General features: G+C 39.3%; 2 protein-coding genes and 1 long non-coding RNA gene across 4 annotated transcripts in view; 1 reads left to right on the top strand and 2 right to left on the bottom strand.

Moving 5' to 3' along the window:
• Window positions 1-178: 178 nt before the first annotated feature.
• On the bottom strand, window positions 179-7,720 carry LOC103468294 (dual specificity protein phosphatase 3-like). Its single transcript, XM_008415259.3, has 3 exons — window positions 7,402-7,720; window positions 3,451-3,683; window positions 179-3,297 (listed from the first exon to the last, which is right to left on the bottom strand). Exons 1-3 carry the CDS (start codon window positions 7,614-7,616, stop codon window positions 3,089-3,091), a joined length of 657 nt encoding a protein of 218 aa, XP_008413481.1. The 5' UTR covers window positions 7,617-7,720; the 3' UTR covers window positions 179-3,088.
• Window positions 7,721-10,463: 2,743 nt separating this feature from the next.
• prl (prolactin) lies at window positions 10,464-12,984 on the bottom strand. Its single transcript, XM_008415260.3, has 5 exons — window positions 12,860-12,984; window positions 11,909-12,021; window positions 11,637-11,744; window positions 11,353-11,535; window positions 10,464-11,271 (listed from the first exon to the last, which is right to left on the bottom strand). Exons 1-5 carry the CDS (start codon window positions 12,900-12,902, stop codon window positions 11,080-11,082), a joined length of 639 nt encoding a protein of 212 aa, XP_008413482.3. The 5' UTR covers window positions 12,903-12,984; the 3' UTR covers window positions 10,464-11,079.
• Window positions 12,985-19,117: 6,133 nt separating this feature from the next.
• Window positions 19,118-22,257, top strand: part of LOC108166503 (uncharacterized) — a 123,871-nt gene continuing 120,731 nt past the window's right edge. The window contains exon 1 of one of the 2 annotated variants that reach the window (XR_001776863.2): window positions 19,118-19,253. This is a non-coding gene — a long non-coding RNA (uncharacterized LOC108166503). The remainder of the gene's footprint in view (window positions 19,254-22,257) is intronic. The other variant, XR_001776864.2, reaches the window with a different exon arrangement.

The raw sequence follows: 22,257 nt of genomic DNA on the forward strand, positions 1-22,257 counted from the left end.
GTCATTATTTACCGAATGACCCTTCATGACAACTGTCATAAACATTCATAAAGACTTCTTCATGTTCATGACAGGTGTTATGTCATGTTTATGAGTGTCATGTCAGTCTTATGCACACCCCTTCAAATAAAGTGTTACCAAAAAAATTTAATAAAATGAATTAAAAAAGAAGAAATAATTAAACAAGAAAACGTTATTTCTTTTATTATTATTATTTTATGTTTGAAAAGAGAACAATCACAATCCCAAGTGTCATCAGATAAAGTGCACTTCATCATAGCTGAGTCAAAATCTAAGTCTTCTGATTTGACCAATTAGGCTACAGCAGCAGTAAAGTACATCATGGTTCACAAGATATAGGCACAATAGAGTGGCATTAGAGACAATAGTGACATTATTTGTCACAGTGTGACATATAATGCACATTAACACACAGTAATGTACATTAACACACAGAGACACAGCTGTGTCCATTAAGGACTGTAAGCAACACTTTGGCTGACAAATATCACAAAGCATGCAACTTAACAATATAAAACTGCATTTAAAATGCCAAAAATACAAACATGTAAACATTCTACTATGCAAAAGATGTTGACTAAAAAGTTAAAACTTTCAGTTTGACTTTCTGACAGTCTGGCAGCAGTGATGTTACATTTGAAGTAGAGCTGCACTGCTGTATGCGAAAGACACGTTAACAGATTTTATTATGTTGGAGCCGAAATACCATTTATAGAGTTATTTTTGCAGAAGGATCTTGGCGTCTCTTTGGGTCAGAATGACCTGACTTTTTTCCTTCCATCAGCGCGCAAAGCGCTAATGGAACTAAAACATGACTTGGGAAGAATGCTCTTTAAACAATATAAAATCAACAGTTTGAGACAAATTGGTCTATTTGGCAGTTCTGAGAAGGAGCAAATGTTGAGGTCTGTTGAAATCTTGCAGTCTCAAGTATCTTAAAGGTTATCCAACACACATTTAGTGTAAAGCGCGCCAAAATCTTCATGCAAAACAACGGTAGCAAGCCATTGGTTGAAAAAGTTGATGCCAAGACTTCAGGGAGATTTTTTGTGTTGAGTATTGAACTGAAAAAACTGTAATGAGGAATCCGTGGAGTGCATTAAATCTCTGGCTCGTCTATGGTCTAGCAGCAAGAACTACGTCTCCGTATGTTATTCCTATTTATATATTTAAGAGTAAAGCCACCTTCAATTCTTCAATAATGGGAATCATTTTCTTATTGCAGGTGTTTAACTGACATTTTACTTAGTAGTTTGCAAATTAGTCAACAGTTAGCTATGTTAATATTATTAGAAATACTGGCTTTTAAAGCTACCTTTCTTATGCGTAAGCACAAAAACAAAGCTGCCTTTAGGCTAGTTAGCTTAACACAGACTCTAAAACCTAATGTTTAAGCTAAGCTACAACAGTTAAATTAAGAACTAATCTCAAACACAGTACTTTCATATTTACAGACATTTTAGAGCTAGAGGAATAAATTGCTACACTTCTCATCTTTTCACACCAAACAGAAAGTTGGTTTTAGGCTACTTAGGCTAATTACCCAAACACAACAACGCAGTACTTATGCTAAGCTAAAAGTCATTTCTTTATTCGAATTATTTAGCTATTATTAACCCTAATTATACAATTAGGATAATTTAGTTGTTTTGGAGAGTGATATTTAAAACATTAAACACTGTGTTTAATGTCACCCATTAAACACTTCACTGGTTTTAGGCTTGTCGGCTTATCGCAAACTACAAAATGCAGAGTTTATGCTAAGCTAAAAGGCATTGTCTACTACATTCTTTGTATAAAAATGGCTTAATCTCAATTTTTTATTCTTTGTGTGTCTTTTGTGTACCAATATTATATTTTTTTTTATTTACTATTGTAATAATCTAATTAATTAGTATTTTATAAAAACCACTTGTGTTCTTAAGCAAAGAATTTAAGGATTTTTTTGTTTCATGGCCAGACCAAGATCAGAAAGCTACAATTTACTAATTTTTCTCTCCCCATACTTGTTTCCTTATCCTTGACAATTTTATACTAATTCAATATTGTATTTTTGTCCATGAATACAGTTGAGCTTAAAATGGCTATTGTCATGGTTACTAGGCCAATTTCAACATTCGTCTAATTCTACACCTCAAAACAATATTGTTTGTTTTACATTCTCCTCATCAATATAAATTCTGTTTTGTTTTCTGCGTAAACGTGATAAAGTCTTTGCAAAGCACAGAAACCACAAGAAATCATTCAGAAATACGTCTGAGGCAGATTTCTAAAGGTGAGTGCAATACTGTTCAAAGAGTCCAGAAGAGACATTAGACAAAAATACTGTAATAAAATCCTGTAGTAATCACAGTGGGAGGGGCTGTGACTGAGACAGTAGGCAGTGTTAGCCGGACAGGGGCCAACATGAGGGGCCCATGGCTAGAAGGGTGGAGGACAAATTAGACTGGATGTGACAGTAACTCTATCTAAAGTCTCACTACTTATAATAACTGTATTATATGCCTATTAACTAAACTGATAATCATCAAGAAAACACAACAAACCATACAGAACATGATAAATAACTACTGAACTGTAATAAATCTGATATTCAGAGAATATGTAACAATAGTTAACCCGTTCTACGTTAAATAAGTTATAAGCAATGTTTATGATAAAGGGCCATTTCATGCAAACTCACCTAACCTAACTTTGAGCTATTGTCCAATTTAGCTGAAGTAAAGTAGAAAGCCTGGAAGAATATTTGTACATTCACATGACAATAATTTTTTTTATATATTTATTTTTTTTACCTGATCTGAATGGGTCAGGTGAGTCGGCTAGTGTATGACCCACAGGTATGTTCATTTCAGTATAACTAATACACAACACAGGGCAGTGTGTGTGTGTGTGTGTGTTAATCTACAGTAGATACAACACTTCCTGTTATCCTCGGTCAAAACGTTTCACTTTGTTCTGAGCTTTCCCTCACCGGCCACTCAAGCTTCAAACAAGCGGAAAGCAAACAAAGTACAGCTGAGCATACTTCATTTTCCTACGACACATTTCTGTTTACTCGCGTCTCTCATTTGTTCCACAGTTTCCCCTCGGCGGCCAACCTTTGGTTTAGCCGACAGAGCTGCCGCAGGAAGCCGTCGTTGGGTCCGATTTCTCGTTTCTGCCGCACCATGGCCAGAGCGGTGTGGACGTCCAGTTTTTGGTGAAGCATGAGGTAAGCGACGACCAAGGTGGGCGAGCGGCTGTAGCCTTCCCTGCAATGCACGTACACTTTACCTGGAGGAGACGGAAAAAACGCAAGAAATTTCAGTTTGATGGAAAGCAAACTACACCTCAAAGTGAAAACAAAAACGTTTGTCAAAAAGTTTCAGATTCATCGTATTTCTAGTGAAGAGATGCGTGTCAGAGTTTGTGTTTGCTACGTTGTACCTTTTCCACTTTTGTATGCCAGGGCCTTCTTGATAAAGTCTGCCGCCTCTTCGAAGTAGACGCTGATGTCGAAGTGGTCGGTGTCGTTGGCCGGGATGCCGTGGTAGGTGATTCCTGAGCCCATGTAGACATCCGCGTTGGTGTTGACGTGCATGTAGGAGTTTCCTTCTGCTGCGTTCAGGATGTGAGTGACTCCCAGGCGCTTGAGGCGCATCACATTAGTCGCCACAAATCTAAATAAGAAGGCAAATCTGTGAGGAGCATTCTTAATATTATGAATTTTACTGAATTGAATTTTAGGGATGCACCAATCGCAGTTTTCTGGCTGATCGCCGGTTACCGATCTTTACAAAGTCTGGACTTGCCGGTTTAGATTTTGGCCGATGCTGATTTTTTTTTGTCTGAAATGTTGCTAAACATAACAAGAAAGTTGCTTAGTTGGTAACAGTGGGGTGACTGTTGTTAACCTCAAACATACAGACGCAACCTGGTGGGCGGGGCCAACAGTCAAACGTGTAACAGCAGAGCTAAAGAGGACAGTGGCTGATTTTTAGACGATAGGATCACTGAATAAGATTGACTTCATATTTAAGCATCGGCCGATCACTGCACTCCCGAAATTTAGGAACTCCGTGCACCCCTGTTTGAAAATAACAAGTTTAGTCTCACATATTGATGTGATTTAGGTCTGAGTTTTGGTTTTGGACTGGGCCGTTCAGACTGCCGTTAAAAGGTTGGGTGTGGGTCGCATTTGGGCAAAAAAAAAATAAAAAATCAGATGTAGTTTGCATTTGCCTACTGTGTGATTGTAGCCATAGATTTGTTCCTGCTCAAGCCGTTTCCATGGAAACCTTTGTATTTGATGCACTGGCTCCCTGCCTTAGAGCTGCAAGACTTATTTTGATGCCAATCAATATTTGGCTTTCACCAAACATGTTGTCTGTCAGACCGTAGTTGAAGTCAAGCAGAAGCATATATGAACATGAAATTGAGACTTTTCTCTGTGTTGTTTACCCCTGAAAAAAATTCAACATATGACCTAAACATCCAACATAACATATATAAACAGATCTCAGTCTCCTTCATGCCGGCGTGTCGTTAGCCTTTCAGAGGACCGGGACTCGTTATTCCCTCCTTTTTGTGCTGGAACAAAGACGCGCTCCATTTAACTGTGAACCTCTGCTGCTGCTGCGTCGCTTCACACCTTCATCCTCTCAAACCCAAAGAGCTAAAAATAGTCAGCGGAGACTGAAGGCAACACAGCAGAGATCAAAACATCCGCCAGGCAGCCAGGCGTGGGCGCGTCTTCTGTTCACCCAGCTCCACCGTCCTAAATTTAGTGGTTCCCTGGCAACCATGACCGCTGTTCTTCTGAATCCTTTGAAACGTAGGTGGAATTATAAAAAGAAAATGACATCTTAAGAGTTTGTCTTTAATGTTTTTATTTTTGCCATGAAAAGCTGAGTGTAGTGTACTTTCTTCTAGAATGTTCCATCTCAAGCTCCGCTTCGTGTGTATTTATGGTTTTTGGAGGAGACGGGATAATTTCAAGTCTTTTTTTTTTTTCCTTAAAAGAACAGTTGAGTGTGAACATGTTTTATAAGAAAAAATTTGTTCCTGCATTCACTCTGCCGAACATAATTCAGCGATACGTGCTTTTCAAAATGTTCTACTAACAAAAATCTGAATTTGTTCAGGTTACCAGACTCAGTACTTTCTAGAACCAGTTATCTGCATTTCCAGGTGGTTTTATTTTGTGGTACATACATATCTGTACCAGCTTTGCATCATGTTCATCTATTTTGATAAATTCATCTCTCTTTGGGTTTGACTGACCTACTTGCTTTCACCCTAATCTTCAGCTCCCTCTCTAGATTTTCTACAGTGTGCGTGTCAAACTCATTTTCATTTTGGGCTCATGAAGATCACGAAGTCCTGAAAAGATTATGATTATTGAATAAATATATATATATATATATATTTGCCTATTTATTCAATACAAAAAATACATGCCTCCTTTTTAATCTGTTATTTAGGTTCTTCAAAAATCCGATCAGTGCTAGGATTATCATAGCCATTAGGTTTTCCAGTGTTTCAGGAAATATTAATAATTCATGGAACGTCTTTAGGGACGAGGACTGTGGGTGTCTGTGCTGCTGCAGTGCGATTAGCATGGAGAGGCTAGTTTAGGCTTGAATAGCTTCACTGATAAGCTAACTCCTTTTAGCACAAATTGAATGCATCCGCAGTGTTCTCCAGCGTCCAATAGAGCTGTGTAATAATATCGATTTTGCGATATATATCGATATTTTCTTTCCTAGAAAAAAATCGATATTCATCCGCAAATATTGTAACATCCAACTGTCACCTTGCTCACTCACTGCTTGCTACGCAGGGAGAGTGATTAGGTCATCAGGCTTAGAGTGATTCCTTCAGATGTTAAGTGTCAAGGTTAAAAAGGTATCAAACTATTCAGAGCAGGGTACTTGGTGCACTTTATTTACTTTACAAATGCATGTAAGCTACAGTTTGTACTGTTTCAATTAAAAGAAACATGTTTTCTCACCACTTCTTTGATTTATTTTGTCCAGCTGTCGACTTTAAGTCTGTGTCCATGTCCAACCAGAGCCAGGTATTGTGTAGTTGGTGATTTCAATCAGTTTTCAGTTAAATTAATTTAATCCAACTCAATAACAGTCACAAAATGTCACCAAAATCACTCCGTCCCTCTAAAATCTTTCAGAAAATCGCAAAAGTGTATTGAATTGTATCGTTTGCTGAACATCGCAATATATATCGTATTGTGAGCAGAATATCATGTATCGCATCGTGAGATTATTGTATCACTATAGCCCTAGTGTCCAATCAGATAGCTTTACTTTGTAAGCAGAAATTAACCCTCAACTGGCCGACAGAGGCAGCTTTGTTGTCTGTCGCTGTTGTTAATAGATGTAGCTTGTGCGTCAGATATACAGGCGCACCAGAAACATGAGAACACAATGGTTCCGATCAGAACCTTTGTATGTAAAAACAAAACATGATTAATTGTTTCAACATTTTAAACAATTTTAAAAAATGATCAATTAATGTCTCATCCCTGATTAAAAAAGTGTCGTGTGCCACTCCAAAAAAAATAAATAAATAAAGTGTATACTTAAAGTCAGCAGAAACATCCATCTATACCTGTGTATTATATACCCTCCACATAATAATCGCATAAAATCCCAATAAAATATCATTTCTGTCCTGCCACAGGATTCAGTAAGTACAGTCAGTGAAATATGGAGCATGGCTCCGGGGATGTTTTCCTCCTACAGAGGACAGGTGAAGCACAGCAGCTATTTTCAGCTACTCTCAAAGATCCTGATCTAATCTGAGCTCCTTTAGGTTTGAAGACGATGTTCTCAGTTTGTCACAGAACATCATTTCTTCGCTGCACGAATATATTTTTATTCCACAAACAGGAGAAGCGGCATACAGACGGCTGTGGGGTTGCACTCACTTTAATGAATTCGTTTTCTAGAAAGATGTAGAGAATCCTGAGATAATGCAACTAATCATTATTATTATTATTATTATTATTATTATTATTATTATTATTATTATTATTATTATTATATTTTACCAGCAATATAATTATAACTAATCAGTTATCCTACAGATCCAACATAATTTTTAAACATCAAAATATCTTTAACCATTACTTGCTGAAACTGACAATAATTACAAAGCAATAAGAAGAATAAACCGTGATAAAAAAAGGCGATTTTATTCAGTTAAATTTAACAAGAGTCTTGAATAATGACAGGAAATCGGTGGAAGTGGTTCAACAAGCGTGACCTGAATATGAATACTGCAGGCTGCTTTATTTATGACACACTTAAAGATGGATTTTTATGGCGCAGAAATGGAATAAAATATGGCTGTGGTGTGTCCGGAGCAGGAACTCACGCGTTGCCGATGTAGATCCGCGGGTAAACCTCGTGGAAGTGTTTGGTGGGCCAGCTGTAGAAGCCGCTGTCGTCCGTCAGCAGGTCGTTGAGCTGCTGCAGGGAAACCTCGAAGCTGGACATGTCGAAGCGGTCGGGGAGCGGCGGCTTTCCGCTCCGCTTCTGTTTGCTCCTCATGTCCGAGGAGGAGTTCCGCAGGACCTCCAACAGGCGCATTTGGTGGGCGGTGAGGCGGCAGACGGGTGTCGGCTTACAGGGCTTGCGGCAGCGGTCAGCTGTGTTTCTACAACAGGCTGAGCTGTGAATACCGAGCTGCAGCTCAACGCTATGAGGGGCCGTTTAGGACAAAATCTATGTTTTGTCTCTCACACACTACAAGAAACTCACGCACACTCAAAAAACATCACGCACACTCAAAAAAACATCACGCACACTCTAAAAAACATCACGCACACTCTAAAAACATCACGCACACTCTAAAAAACATCACGCACACTCTAAAAAACATCACGCACACTCAAAAAACATCACGTACACTCCAAAAAAACATCACGCACACTCTAAAAAACATCACGCACACTCCAAAAAACATCACGCACACTCCAAAAAAGCATCACGCACACTCTAAAAATACTCAAATTGCGTATACATACTACTAAAATGTCTCACGCACACACATTTTATCTTTCTTGCACACATACACTGTACTAACAACTCGCACACACACACAAATGCTATCTTTCTCGCTCACATACACACTACTAACATGTCGCACACACACACAAAAGCTATCTTTCTCGCTCACATACACTACTAACATGTCGCACACACACACAAAAGCTATCTTTCTCGCTCACATACACACTACTAACATGTCGCACACACACACAAAAGCTATCTTTCTCGCTCACATACACTACTAACATGTCGCACACACACACAAAAGCTATCTTTCTCGCACACACACACAAATGCTATCTTTCTCGCACACATACACACTACTAACATGTCGCGCACACACACAAATGCTATCTTTCTCGCACACACACAAACGCTCTTTCTCGCACACATACACAAACGCTATCTTTCTCGCACACATACATGGTACTAACTCGCACACACACACAAACGCTATCTTTCTCGCACACATACATAAATGCTACCTTTCTCGCACACATACACTGTACTAACAACTCGCACACAAATGTTTCTCTCACATACACAAGACTAAAGTTGCGCGCACACACTCACACACTCGTTTTATGTATGTGTGAGAGCGAGACTCTTTTTTTGAATGTGAGAGCGAGACTCTTTTTTTGAATGTGTGAGAGCGAGACTCGTTTTTTGAATGTGAGAGCGAGACTTTTTTTGAATGTGAGAGCGAGACTCTTTTTGAATGTGTGAGAATTGTCACGGAAGAGGCGGGGCATAATTTTTTGATCAACTGCGCATGCGTTGATCCTAAACTATAAGCTTCGATTGTTGACTCACTGTATGTTCTATTACTTAGTATATTTGTGCTTTTAAATATATATAGAACTTTAAACTTTCTTGTAACTTAAATGTACTATAGAAATAAATAAATCTGATTGATTGATTAGAAATAGCAAAATTGCTGTAGTACAATCTGTCCACTGGGTGCCAGCATTACAGGAATTATTAACCGGCGCCAACTAGTGCCGAAGAAGAAAGAGTAAACCTTGGTGCGCTGCGGCCGGGAGTTGTGGAGAACCCCCGGCCGACATTAGCGTTCATAAATCGGATCAACCTTGTGCTAAACGCCCCTACTCCCCGGAGCTCGAATATCGAATATCCAACTTGAAACTAACTTCACTGCGGTCCAATACCGCCTCGGTTTGAACTAGAGTTAGCCATGTTCGGTATAGCAGACTCTTTCTTCTTCGGCACTAGTTGGCTGTAATGCTGGCACCCAGTGGACAGATTGTACTACAGCAATTTTGCTATTTCTAATCAATCAATCAGATTTATTTATTTCTATAGTACATTTAAGTTACAAGAAAGTTTAAAGTTCTATATATATTTAAAAGCACAAATATACTAAGTAATAGAACATACAGTGAGTCAACAATCGAAGCTTATAGTTTAGGATCAACGCATGCGCAGTTGATCAAAAAATTATGCCCCGCCTCTTCCGTGACAATTCTCACACATTCAAAAAAAGTCTCGCTCTCACATTCGAAAAACGAGTCTCGCTCTCACACATTCAAAAAAAGAGTCTCGCTCTCACACATACATAAAACGAGTGTGTGAGTGTGTGCGCGCAACTTTAGTCTTGTGTATGTGAGAGAAACATTTGTGTGCGAGTTGTTAGTACAGTGTATGTGTGCGAGAAAGATAGCATTTATGTACGTGTGCGAGAAAGATAGCGTTTGTGTGTGTGTGCGAGTTAGTACCGTGTATGTGTGCGAGAAAGATAGCGTTTGTGTGTGTGTGCGACATGTTAGTAGTGTATGTGAGCGAGAAAGATAGCTTTTGTGTGTGTGTGCGACATGTTAGTAGTGTATGTGAGCGAGAAAGATAGCTTTTGTGTGTGTGTGCGAGATGTTAGTAGTGTGTATGTGAGCGAGAAATATAGCTTTTGTGTGTGTGTGCGAGTTGTTAGTACAGTGTATGTGTGCAAGAAAGATAAAATGTGTGTGCGTGAGACATTTTAGTAGTATGTATACGCAATTTGAGTATTTTTAGAGTGTGCGTGATGCTTTTTTGGAGTGTGCGTGATGTTTTTTTGGAGTGTGCGTGATGTTTTTTAGAGTGTGCGTGATGTTTTTTAGAGTGTGCGTGATGTTTTTTTGGAGTGTGCGTGATGTTTTTTTGGAGTGTGCGTGAGTTTCTTGTAGTGTGTGAGAGACAAAACATAGATTTTGTCCTAAACGGCCCCTCATACAACGCCGCTGAGCTGGGGAGGAGCAACGTCTGTCACGGCCCCTACCTGTCTGTTCTAGCACCCTTCATGTTACCATGGAGACAGTTTCTGTAATAATCTGTAAGTAATACATTCTAGGAATGAGGCCTTTCTGATATTCGACTGAAAAAAAAGACAAGTTTTCACTGTGCAAGAAATAATATTTATTGATAAACAGACATAAAGGAAACAATTCAGTGACAGACACTGTATTGAAGTTGGGAATAAATCTAAAGTGCAAATCCTGCAGAGTAAAACTGGGGAAGAAGAAGAAACCCTGTGCTTCAGCGCTCAGCTGTTGGGGAGTCTGACTTTGAGGGGAGAACTGTTTCAGAGAATGACGAGACGAGGAGGAGGCAAGATATGGATGATACTGAGTTAGGTTAGGAAGCAATGGCCAAATTGTAATGCCAGACCAGCTGGAAAGAATGCCCCGGTAAAAAAAAAAAGGCAGCAATGACTACAGTTGACTAAAGCGGAAATGATGCCATTAACAGGAGAAATCGGTCCCTATAAAAAAATAATAAATTCCTTTTTGACCAAATTCCTATGGTTTACGACGACAAATAATTTGGGCATTGAGTGTTTTGAGTAACTGCTAAAAGTTCCACATTCTGTCTTCTATATACCTCCTCTATATCTCCATGCTCTGAAAACTTTCACTACCTACTACTCAACAATTAGAATGGTGTTGAAGTGCTAGCTCTAAGCTAGTAGATAGTGAGAAGCAGAACTCCCCCCAGAGTCACGCTGGCCTTAGCACAACTCGGGCTGCAACTTCGCTGCGCGACAGCGAAGGACTTTCAAGAAGCTGTCGATCTTGTGCGAGTCGCGGCGAAGGCAGGACAGCAGGAAGTTGAACTTGTTTAGTATGGTGAACCGGTCCTGGCCCAGGTCAGTCCCGCCGGTGTAGGGCAGGAAGGAGATGGCTTGAGCAGACGGACCCATCTGGAACAGAGGGAGACTGTTAAGGTACAAGTGGGGAGCATTTTATCAAAAACCACATTAGGTGTAAGAAGTCTTGCCCACCTTGCCGGACAGTATGTTCAGACCGTCAGCCAGGCTTTTGGAATGCTCCTGCAGCTCCTGGATCTTGCTTGATATGCTGCTTTTGGATGGGTGAGGCAAGGTGATGGCACTGGTAGACAGGACTGCCAGCGGATCCACCCAGGCTTGGAGCAGGGAGCGGGCCAGAGACATCAGATCAGACTCCTGGAGAAGCCAGCATGTGAAAGAACAATGAGGAAGTTGTTCAAAGACAAGTCTTTCAGTAGAGAAAAGCTCACAAAAGAGCAAATCCCAAACCAACTTACAGATACTTGCAGAGCTTGCTCTTTGTCATTGGGCGTCTGTAGAGCGGAGGTGTGGCAGTCGGCAGGACGAGGCATTTGCATCCTACCGTAAGGAGGGAAGTGAGAGTCCTAGGAGAAGAAAAGGGTGATCATCACAATGTCCAGAAGACAACATCTCTGAACATTATCAAGAACCAGTGGGACCTCTAAGAGTTCACTCAAGCACAAGGACATCTAATGAAAGCCATAGAAGTGATCGGACTGGGTTTAATCAGGTAGCAGAGAGGTCTTACCATCTCCTGGGTGAGCAGCGTGCTCAGAGAGTGCATTTTGTCGGAGCGTTGTGAGGCTCGGTCGAGCAGGTCATTGACGGGCACGGCTCTGCACATGGCCACCAGGTACACCACTGGAGCAGGACACAAGAGACAAGACACCTTTTAGACTCTGAGTTCTGCAGCTTCGGTGTCTAAATATGGTTTGTTTCTGGTAAATATTATTACTTATCACTAAGTAGATGTTAGCTACTGGTATCAAGGTGTTCCAGCATTTAAAGAAGTAGCAGTTTGACAGTCACAAAATGTTTCAGTCACGTTTCAGACTTCTCATTTAGAGAAGTCTCCCTTCCCCATCTGTTGCTGTGCACTGCCAGTCAGCTGGCTGAAGAAAGGCTGCTACACTTTTCCTTGAATTTTCTCCCAGCAAAGAAGACTTCTAGTTGCAAAAAAGCAGACTGTGATGATGTGGAAACCAAAGGCTGATAACTCAATCAGTTTAAAATGTAACAACAAAAGCGTGCAATAAGCACTTAAAAATTCTTAATTTTAGTGGTTTTTCATACTAGAATTATGAGAAATTTTATGTTTGTGTATCAGAATCAATTTACAGCTAATCACGTTTGTTCTTTAATTACAACTGAAAACCACAAAACCATTGTATTTTTGCTCAAAGCTATGATTGTGTGAAATCCGTGTTCCAGCCAAACTCTGGGCTTGGTTTTGGCTGTTGTGGTTTATCTTTTTATTAAAGAAGCATTACCTAAATGTCTGTATTTTTTAAAACCCAAAGATATTAAATTTCAAGAAACATTCCTGATCATCAGACTTCCATAGGTGGGTTTGAAATCTGACCACGTTTCTTGTTCTTGCAGCTTAGAAAGTCACAAACAAATGTATTTTCATCGTTTTGTATAATATTGCATTAATAATTTTTTTGTTAAAACACAGAAAATAAAAAAACCATCTCGCCTGTGATGAAGAGTTTTCCTCCGCTGATTCTTCTCTGAGCCATCGTTCTCTTGTCTGTCCTGCAGGTTCTCAGTCTGTTCTTTCTTCTTCTTCTTGGCCCAGTTACTTGTTTTTCGCTCTTTTGCTGCATTTTGCTTCCATTTTATAGTTGCTCAGGTCTGACACTTTGTTTATGGAGCAGCGGGTTGAGTCTGCACTAATTGTCCAGAACTTGCTTTGACCAGTTTATAATGAGAAACATGGTGAAGGGGCTTTGAATGGATGCAGCAGGATGAGGTGAGGTGATAGTATAAACGTGTGCGTGCGTGTGTGTGCGTGTGCGTGCGTGCGTGTGTGTGTGTGTGCGTGTGTGTGCGTGTGTGTGTGTGCGTGTGCGGGCGTGTGCGTGTGTGTGTGTGTGTATGCGTGTGTGTGTGTATGCATGTGTGTATGCATGGCATTGAAGTGGAAAAAGTTCCTCCCTCGTGTTGATTGAAGTGATGAATAAAGGCAACAGCTTTCACACTAAGTTTTCCTCATTTTGTTAGGAACGTCACTGGTGACCACCTGGTCATGAACAGTGGGCCACCTCAGCAGGATTCATCTGATCTGTCAGACAGTGCCTAGCAGTGTCTGGGCAGATTTGTTAGTTATAGTGAGAATATTTTTCTTATAATCAGGGGTGAAAGTAGTTTTAAATTCTTTGGGGTACTTTGACAAAAAATAAATTAAAAATGTTATATATATATATAATTTCCTCCCTCAGCCCACTGCATGGCTGCAATGTTGACACCTTGAGATGCCATGAGACCTAAATCCTGAACATCGTGGCATCATCCCAGTTTTCCATGTCTGGCATATAACCATTAATTTTATCTTTTAAACTGGTTCTATTGATCCTGTGTCCAGACAGAGGGAAAATCAGTAGCCCAGCATCATGACCTGTTTGTTCTGAAGATCCCGCAGCTTCCACTTCTCTTCCTAACATGGCGCCTCCTCACCCTGACTCTCACACTGATAGGAGGAACCACTGAGCTCTGTTAGGTTAAAGCTCATCTTCTGAAGTTGGGATATTTTCCCCCAACAGGTTCCAGAGAATCACCTCAAAGATGGACTGGATTTTATTTCAATGTCATTTGTGAATGTTAACTTTTCATTTTCAACAGTGGAGCTATAAAGGTTGAAAAAGGTTATCATATTGGAGAAAATCTCATCAACATCAATATTTCCACTAAATAAGAGGCAAAAAAAGTCTGATAGAGAAAAATCCTCTCAGGCTCTGAGCCTGACAGCAAACTATTTTTTATATTAGACAATTTAATTTCACAGAATTATCGCGGTAGAAGCCATTTGTTTGTTAAATACTTAATGAAACATATTTACTGTGTTTGATGTTTGTTGTAAATGACGTATACTCACAAAGAACGAGGTAATTAGTCCAAGTTTGTCTTTACTGAACGTTCAGAAACTACAGCAGCTGTGATGCGCCAAGACAAAGGTAAACAACCCGAACAGGTGATCAACTCTAAACCACTCGCACATTTTTACTCTCTCTCTCTCTCTCTCTCTATCTCTCTCTCTCTCTCTCTGTCATTTAAGCACACCCGTTGTCGTGGCAACCGCCTGCGCTCCGCAAGCCAACCAGGGATTACGTTAAAAACATAACATTCAGTCCGTTATGATATCAGGTTTTCAGGCTTGATATTTATTTTGCGATTATTAATAAGCCTCCCTAAACACAGCGGTATTTGATTAGTTAATTTTTAATTCCTGCTTTTCTGGTTATTTTGGTAATGGAACCGAAACGCACAGAATTGCGCAACACCTTGTTGAAACAATAATCACTGAGACTATTATTGTTGTTGGTTCATTAATTTGAAAACATTTTGTTGATTTTTTTTGTTGTTGTTTTTCTTTAATAAAGTTCCGAATGTTTTAAGCCAGTCAGAGCAGGACGTGCTGGTCTCAGCCTCCTGGCGGCGTTCAGTTTGTCACCTAATGCCGAGATCGACTCAAAACCTTCCATGATCGACGTGTTGCACCGCTGCTCTAGTAAAGCATGAACAGTTCAGAAACAATATAAAATGGGAAAAAAGCTATTTATTTACTGATTAAGTCGTGTTTTAGATTGTTCTTGAAAAACTAATCAGTCACGGTTGATTAGTGGGCGCACTCACGGCTGCACAGTGAACCCATTGATTATTTACAGCAGACAGCCGCTCCCCTCTCTTGCAGGTACTGGGTATCCCCGCTAAATCTTTTAGGGGTACGCAGTACCCTGCCGTACCCCCTTACTTTCACCCCTGCTTATTATTATTCTATAAAAGGCACCTTTTACCGCACAAAATTAACTTGGACAATAAAAATTATGTCACACATTTCTGAAACAGAGAAAATCTCTCAAGTTTTCAAATCTTTTGAATATATTATTATTTTTTGTTGTTTTTGTGCATTTGCAAGTCTTTCAGCTTTCAGTCACTTTTTTGGCTGCAGGAAATGTCCAAATGTTTAAGATGTTGAGGGCCTTTTCTTCGAAACCCTCAGACTGAGCTGCAGTTTGAAGTATGATTGTACAAATGACTGAATTCTTTTTGTTTGAAGTCAGTCCTTTTAACATGAAATATGGCCACAAAAGTCATTGATTTATCTCCCTGTATCTGATTGTCTGCGATAAAGAAGTTATACATTTCAGTATTGAATATTGGGCAATTATTTAAACTTTTATTTTAAAACATTCCCTCTTCAATGTAAGTTTGATGTTTATACTTGAAGGTTAAAATAAAATTTTTCTAAGAGTGTGTTACTTATTTTGCTGACATGTCAGCATCGGTTTAGCTCACCTCAGTTTGTCCACAGATGTTGGCTTTTGAACTGGCAGAGTGTTTATGGCGACATCTGGTGGAAATATGTGGAAGAGCAAGTTTCCATCTGAACTTAAAGGGAAAATCCTTTGTGATCTAAATACAGCACAACATACTGAGATCACGTGAAAATATGTACTTACACAGGAAGGATGTTAAAAGCCTTGTTCTAGAGCTAAATAATCACATTGCTACAACGGCATGTTAGAATCATCTTAGATAGAAAACAGGAATACGTTTCCACCATAAGAACATAAGAAATTTTGAGACTCATTTCAAAGATTTTCTAGAAAAAAACATGGAAATTTCTGAGTTTGAAAAGTTGAAAAATTGCTAGAAATTAACTGAGCTTAATTTAAAGTTTCAAAAGTTGCAAACTTTTGACTTTTGAAACTCAGAAAATGTCCAATAGTCGAGAATTTACAAATTTGGAAACGATGATCCTACATTGTTGTAAATGGATGTTGACTTGGAAATTTTCAACTTTTGAAACTTCCATTTTCAATTTTTCTTTCAAGAAAATGTCTAATCCTACAGATTTTTTTCTAGCAATTTTTTAACATTTCAAACTCAGAAATGTCCACGTTTTTTTTTTAGATTCTGAAATTATCCTAAAAATTTCAACGTTTTCTTCTCTCACATTTTCACTCTTTCCAGCACTGCAATTTCCAAGCTTTTTCTAGAAAATTCCTGAAGTTAATCTAAAATATTTGAGTTTTTTGGTGGAAATTTACTCCTCTTTTTATCTGCAATGGTCCTAATATGCCCATGTGCATCTTACTGGGTAAAAAAAATAGCTTTCAAGTCTAAAAGGTGTGCTGTGTCCCAGTTAGAATCTGGCCAAACATCTCCATTGCATCATCAGTCTTTTCACAACAAACAGCTGGTAGATCTTCTTTACAGTCTTTATTTCTGGGCATCTGTTTGGGCAGTGATCTTACAATTGATCTGGATAAGCCAATTTCACTAATGTGGTTACCACGGGAACAATAATGCTCATTAGTACTTGCGTGCAAGGGGTTTACTTCAATCAGTGAAAAGCCGGTTACACTGTGGGGTTAACGGGGTTAATGCAGACAGTAGTTATCTTAGAATATTGGTGGGTAGAAATGTCAGTATTCCTTTCACGGGATTGACTTCCAGTTAATCTTAATTCATTTCTAAAAGGGAGTGTGGATTCAAACCAAATCAGAGGTGACTATGTAAATCAATATGTAGGGTTCTACTGGGTTCTGTTAGAGATCAGACAGTATCAATATCTCCAATAGCTAGTTAACCAACCTCACAGATACAGCATGTGCATTTTTGGGCAGTAACAAAAATACCTCCCTTACTAATAGTGCCATCCAATCCTCTTTTTTTATTAGGTCATTCTAACACATATGTGCTTTAATCTAATCCATTCCTTTGTGGCTCTGGATGCATATTTAGGATCTTTGTCCTCCTGGAAGGTGAACCTCCAAAAGGTTTTCCTCCAGGATCTCTGCGTATCCAACTCCACCCATCTTCCCATTAATTCCAACAATCCCTGTTGAAGGCATCCGTATACCGTGACGGGATGGTGTGTTCATGGTAATCTCCAGCACACAATAGCTGCATGGCTCTATGGCTTGTGGCAAGCAAACAGATCTTCTTCTGACTCTCTTTCAGCAGTGTTTTTTTTTTTTACTTGCTTCTCTTCCCCAGAGGGCAGATTTGTGGAGTCTGTCCTTTAAACCTTTAAACTGTGGAAGGGTTTGTCCCTGTCTCCAGTGGTACTTTGAAAAGAAACAGGTACATCCTCAACAGGCTGCTGATTCATCATAGGCCATTACACCGACACACACATCGATGCACACACTGATTCCTGAGGGCAATTCAAAAAGAAAGTTGAACAATAAACCTGGCACGCAGGTTTTTGAGCTGCAGGAGGAAAGACGTTGCCTGTAACAAATCGAAGAGCTGTTAACAATGACACTGATTTTCTGTTCTGTTTTAGAACTGGTCTGAAAATATAAGGTTGTAGTTTGGCAATAGCAGTGAAGGAATGAAGCAATTCAGTCCGTGTTGCTTCCAAGTACTGAGCAATTAAAGTCAGAGCAAGATGAATGTTTAAGATATTTGATCCTACTCCCTACGGGGTTGTTTATGGCGCACGCAATTTTCAGCATGCTTCATCAAGCTGGCACATGACATATGTCATGGCCAAACATTAACGATTGGGTAAAATCAGATCCAATTGTTTCAAATTTCAACAGGGGCCACGCCTTCAGGAAACAAACGTTTCTCAATAGCTGAGGGTTCCAGACCCTCTGGATGAAGCAAAGCGTAGATCAAGGTTCTTACCAGGTCAGGAAGGAGAGAAGTCATATGTCCTCTGCGAAAACATACAAACTCTTTACACAAAGATCCCAGGCTACGATTGAACCCTGGACTCTTCTGGTACAAACAACAGTTCTAACAACCAGGTCACCATTTAGCTCCAGATCTAATAGAGTGCATGACTAACAGTTATTGAATTGACAGATTGACGGGTTTAATTTGGAGTATCGGTGGAGAGGAGACACATTTTCCATATTGTTATTTGTTAAAACTTTTTTTTCTCCACTACATAATTATGAACTATGTTGCAAAGGTCTATGACATAAATTCCCAATAAATACACTGACAAGTGTGTCACTGACATGACAGAAAATCTAAAACATGGGCTTTTGTTTTCGTTTTTAAAATGCTAAAAATCATCTTCAAATATAGTAGTAGATAAAAACAGAGCACAAAGTTTCTACAGATATTCCTAAATGTATGAATAAAGCTTCAAACAAACCTTTAGTTACACATTACCTCCCCTACCAGTACGTTTTTATATGTTCCTCTCATGCCGCGCATGGTCCCCTGTGTTCTTCATGTGTGCCATTTATGGGTTTTTGTTTTCAACACCCTGAAAACCATCTGTCACTACACAAAATATAAGCGGTATGTGCAAACATGAAAGGCTCATACGTGACCCATAGACTGACTTTGAATTGATCTTCAAACACACAGAGGAAACAAATGTAAGGGTCACCGGAGCTGTTTGTCTAATTTATGACCAGAAGCTTTAAGGACTGCTGCAGTGCACCGCGGTCGGTCAGCCTACCCTATGTTAAATGTCACATTCACGTTCACCCCCCACCCCTTCGTTCTGCATCGAATCTCTGTTGAACGCTCATGGAATTTCAACAGGGAGTGTCTTCTGTTTTAGCCTGTTGCTGTTTTGCCGTGAGCCGTTTGAGGAAAAAAAATGTGGCCCTCTTTCAGCTGTTCACCCTCCACCCCCTCCGACACTCGCAATCTAACTTTCTGCTCCTGGCCATACAAAAACCGTAACTGCATGCACGTGTACACGTGTACACTTGCACATGAACTTGAGCACACTCTCATAAACCAGAATCCGTCTTTCTTCGAAAGAAGACATCCAACTCCAGAGCGTTTGTTGCACGTCAAAGTCCTTGTTTAGATATTCTCCGCTGCGTCCTGGACACAGAGACACTTCTCCAGCCCCGCTGACCTAGACGTCCCATCTGCTGAGACTGTAGGTAGGGGTTACCAGCTCTGATGTTAAAACTCAGGATTCTGCAACTTCACGTACATGGCGTTCTCTCTTATGCAGTCCCTCATCCACCCACACTAAAGTTTGGAATTGGCTTCTATTTGCTCTAAAGAACTATATTTTCTTCTTCTACAAAAACCTTAGTAATCCCATGTATTTTGACAGTATGGTGTTTTTAAGCAGTTTTCTTTAAAAATGTCATGATCTAAACTGTGCTTTGTAACTGCAGTCTCATTTTCTTGAATGCATTCATTAAAAGGCTTTTTTTTGGCAATAGGAGCTAAGATATGTTTGAGCTGAGGTTTTACGGCGAGCTAATTGGCTGACATTTGATGCTAATGTAATTTAGGGACACTTTCTTTGTGGATAATGAATGAGGAAGAGGATTACTTGAGGAGCTGCAGAGTCCAGTTACAGCATGTCCTTTTTGAATTACGAGTGACGCAGAGACGTGAGGTGACGTTCATGACCGGAGACACGGACTCTTCTGGAGTGGGACATACAAAGACATGAAACTCCCCCCAAAAATTATATTTGAATTTTTACCTTAATTGAAACTTCTGTTGTTTTAAAAGATTTAAACTTATGGTTTAATTATTCAGAGATGTTCAACAATATGACAGGACAGAGGTCTTCATCATGAGGGCTGTAACCTCGTAAATCAAGGCTTGTGAGATTTTTTTATTAAGTACACATTTTTTGCTTTTTTTATTAAAAAATGTGTCCTTCAATGCACATCAACATGAGTTCAACATGTAATAAATTGATAAACATAGGCATAAATTAAGGTATTTCAGTCAGAAATGCACCCATTTACTACAGCATATTAGGACCATTGTAAATAGAAAAAAAATAGGAGTAAATTTCCGCTAAAAAACTTTTTTTTGAGAAATTTTGAGATTAATCTCAAATTTTCTATAGAAAAAATTTGAAAAAGGTCGCTAATGTCCAAAAAGTTGGACATTTGCGAAGATATTTGCCGAAATGTACTCCTGTTTTCTTTTAAATCTACAATGGCCTTAATAGGCCATTGTAAACATTCAAAGAGCAAGTTTGCTCATTATGTTAAAAATTTTCTATTCTACGCAAAACAGCTTGTTAGTTGACCATCACTTTTTAAATTGTGATGCCTGTGTTGTAATTTGACAATACCAGTGTGGTTTGACGAGTTAACGAAGCCATTGTTTTGGCCATGCTTGTAAGTTTTAAGTTATGCCGCAGCAAGAGAAATGTTAAGACATTTTATTGCTGCCAAATATGTTGTGGCCCTTCTTCCTGCGGGCTTACGCAGTTTCCCATAAGCTTCATTCCTTCACGGTTGAGCTGGCGCAGTACATGCTAAACATTAGTGACTGGGTAAAATCCGATATGTTTCAGACTTCAACAGACTCCACGCCTCCAGTAAGCAATCAGTTCTCAATACTAGAGGGAATCTCTGTACAAAGCAAAGCGTGGAGCAAGGGGCTGGTTTTTACCAGACTAGGGTTCGATTTTTTTAATATAGCTTTTTTTTTAGCTTTGTATTTAAGCTAAAAATAAAAAAAATGTAAAAATGGTGTATGATTATACCTTTATTTGTTCCACGGAGATGAGTTGTCCTGGGTCGTTGACTTTATGTTTTCAGGTTTTCATTGTATAGAGGAAGACCACGCAGTGACCTGAACCTGATAGTTTTTGCGCGTTTTGGGGGCTTTTATGGAGAGACTAAATATGTCACACATTTAAAAATTTAGACAGACAGTGGACTGTCAACATGTTATAAGTAGTGTATTGGTAATATAAGCAACAGCTATACGCCAACTGCCTCCTTTGTGTGCGACACAGCGCCATCTAATGCTCATTACAGCTCATTACTGCCTCACCTCGTCCTCATGCTTTTGAACAGGCAATGCTTAATTTGAACTATTTTCACCATAAAATGTTTAAATCATACAGAAAACATATTTATAGAAGAGTTAGATAGGTCATTTTAAGTCACTTTCCTGTAATATTGTTAGTATTAGTTCTGATGGTAGGTGAGGAACTGTCTCAACAGCCTCCCTAAAGATCAGAAAGGAACCTGACTTTAACTAGAGAACTACATTACCCACTATCCAAAGGCTTGACCAAAATATGTAGATTACTGGGAGAAAATAACCAACACAAAGTCCCTAAATCATAAAACGTTTCATTCCATAATAAGCAGATCACTTGATAGGTTGTTAGGAAATGTTAGAACAAATGTAAAGCACCAATACCAAAAAACACAACCCTTTTAATAAAAGTTGCGTGTGTGTGTGGGGGGAGGGGTTCCGTCCACATAGTGCATTTTTGTTTTCTTTCAACAGCATGTGCCTGGAGTTAAACAGGATGGTTCATTTAATCTCATGAATTATGATTATATTGGTCAAAAAAGATCACCACGCCAACTGATGAAAATGATCTGTTGCTGCCCAATTCCAAATGTTTCTCCATGAATACCAGAAAGTCCAATAAAAAGATTTTTGCTCAAAGTAGTTTCTTTGCTTTGACTATTATTATTGTCTTGTATGTTGATTAAAAAAAATCTGTTTTCACATTTGATGACTGCCAGAAGGTCATTGTGAAGACAGCAGTAATGTAGTATAAATCACTTTTACAAAGCTACCATTAGATGGCAGCATTTAATGGGTTAGAGTGAGTCTGGACACACACACACACACACGCACACACACACACACTCATTCACACACGTTCATTTTTCTGTCCTTATTAAAACGTTACACTGACATATTCTTTGTTGGAGCAGAGCCCAAATTCAACCCAAATGTTTCAAAGTATTTGGAACAGACTCATGTCTCCATAAAGATACCAGGTTCTTGAAAGGTAAGCAACTGTCCCAAAAAGGTTTCTAAAAAAGATCAAAAAGCAGATGTACAGACACATGTAAACCATAAGACTCAAGTCATTTCAGTGTACCTAATCATACACAAGATGGCTCTGGAGTTTAGTCTACTTCGGAAGATTCCCAA

This window comes from Poecilia reticulata, chromosome 8 (genome assembly GCF_904066995.2).
Source record: "Poecilia reticulata chromosome 8, P_reticulata-male-v2, whole genome shotgun sequence".
NCBI classification, from domain to species: domain Eukaryota; kingdom Metazoa; phylum Chordata; class Actinopteri; order Cyprinodontiformes; family Poeciliidae; genus Poecilia; species Poecilia reticulata.

Excerpts from the sequence above, each read along its gene's own strand:
- LOC103468294 (XM_008415259.3), bottom strand. The coding sequence starts at position 7,616 with ATGCGCCTGTTGGAGGTCCTGCGGAACTCCTCCTCGGACATGAGGAGC. Across the intron at positions 3,684-7,401 it reads CGGATCTACATCGGCAACGC|ATTTGTGGCGACTAATGTGA; the intron begins GTGAGTTCCTGC and ends CTTCTTATTTAG. Across the intron at positions 3,298-3,450 it reads GGCATACAAAAGTGGAAAAG|GTAAAGTGTACGTGCATTGC; the intron begins GTACAACGTAGC and ends CGTCTCCTCCAG.
- prl (XM_008415260.3), bottom strand. The coding sequence starts at position 12,902 with ATGGCTCAGAGAAGAATCAGCGGAGGAAAACTCTTCATCACAG. Across the intron at positions 11,745-11,908 it reads CGCTGCTCACCCAGGAGATG|GACTCTCACTTCCCTCCTTA; the intron begins GTAAGACCTCTC and ends TTCTTCTCCTAG. Across the intron at positions 11,536-11,636 it reads AGCAAGCTCTGCAAGTATCT|GAGTCTGATCTGATGTCTCT; the intron begins GTAAGTTGGTTT and ends TGGCTTCTCCAG.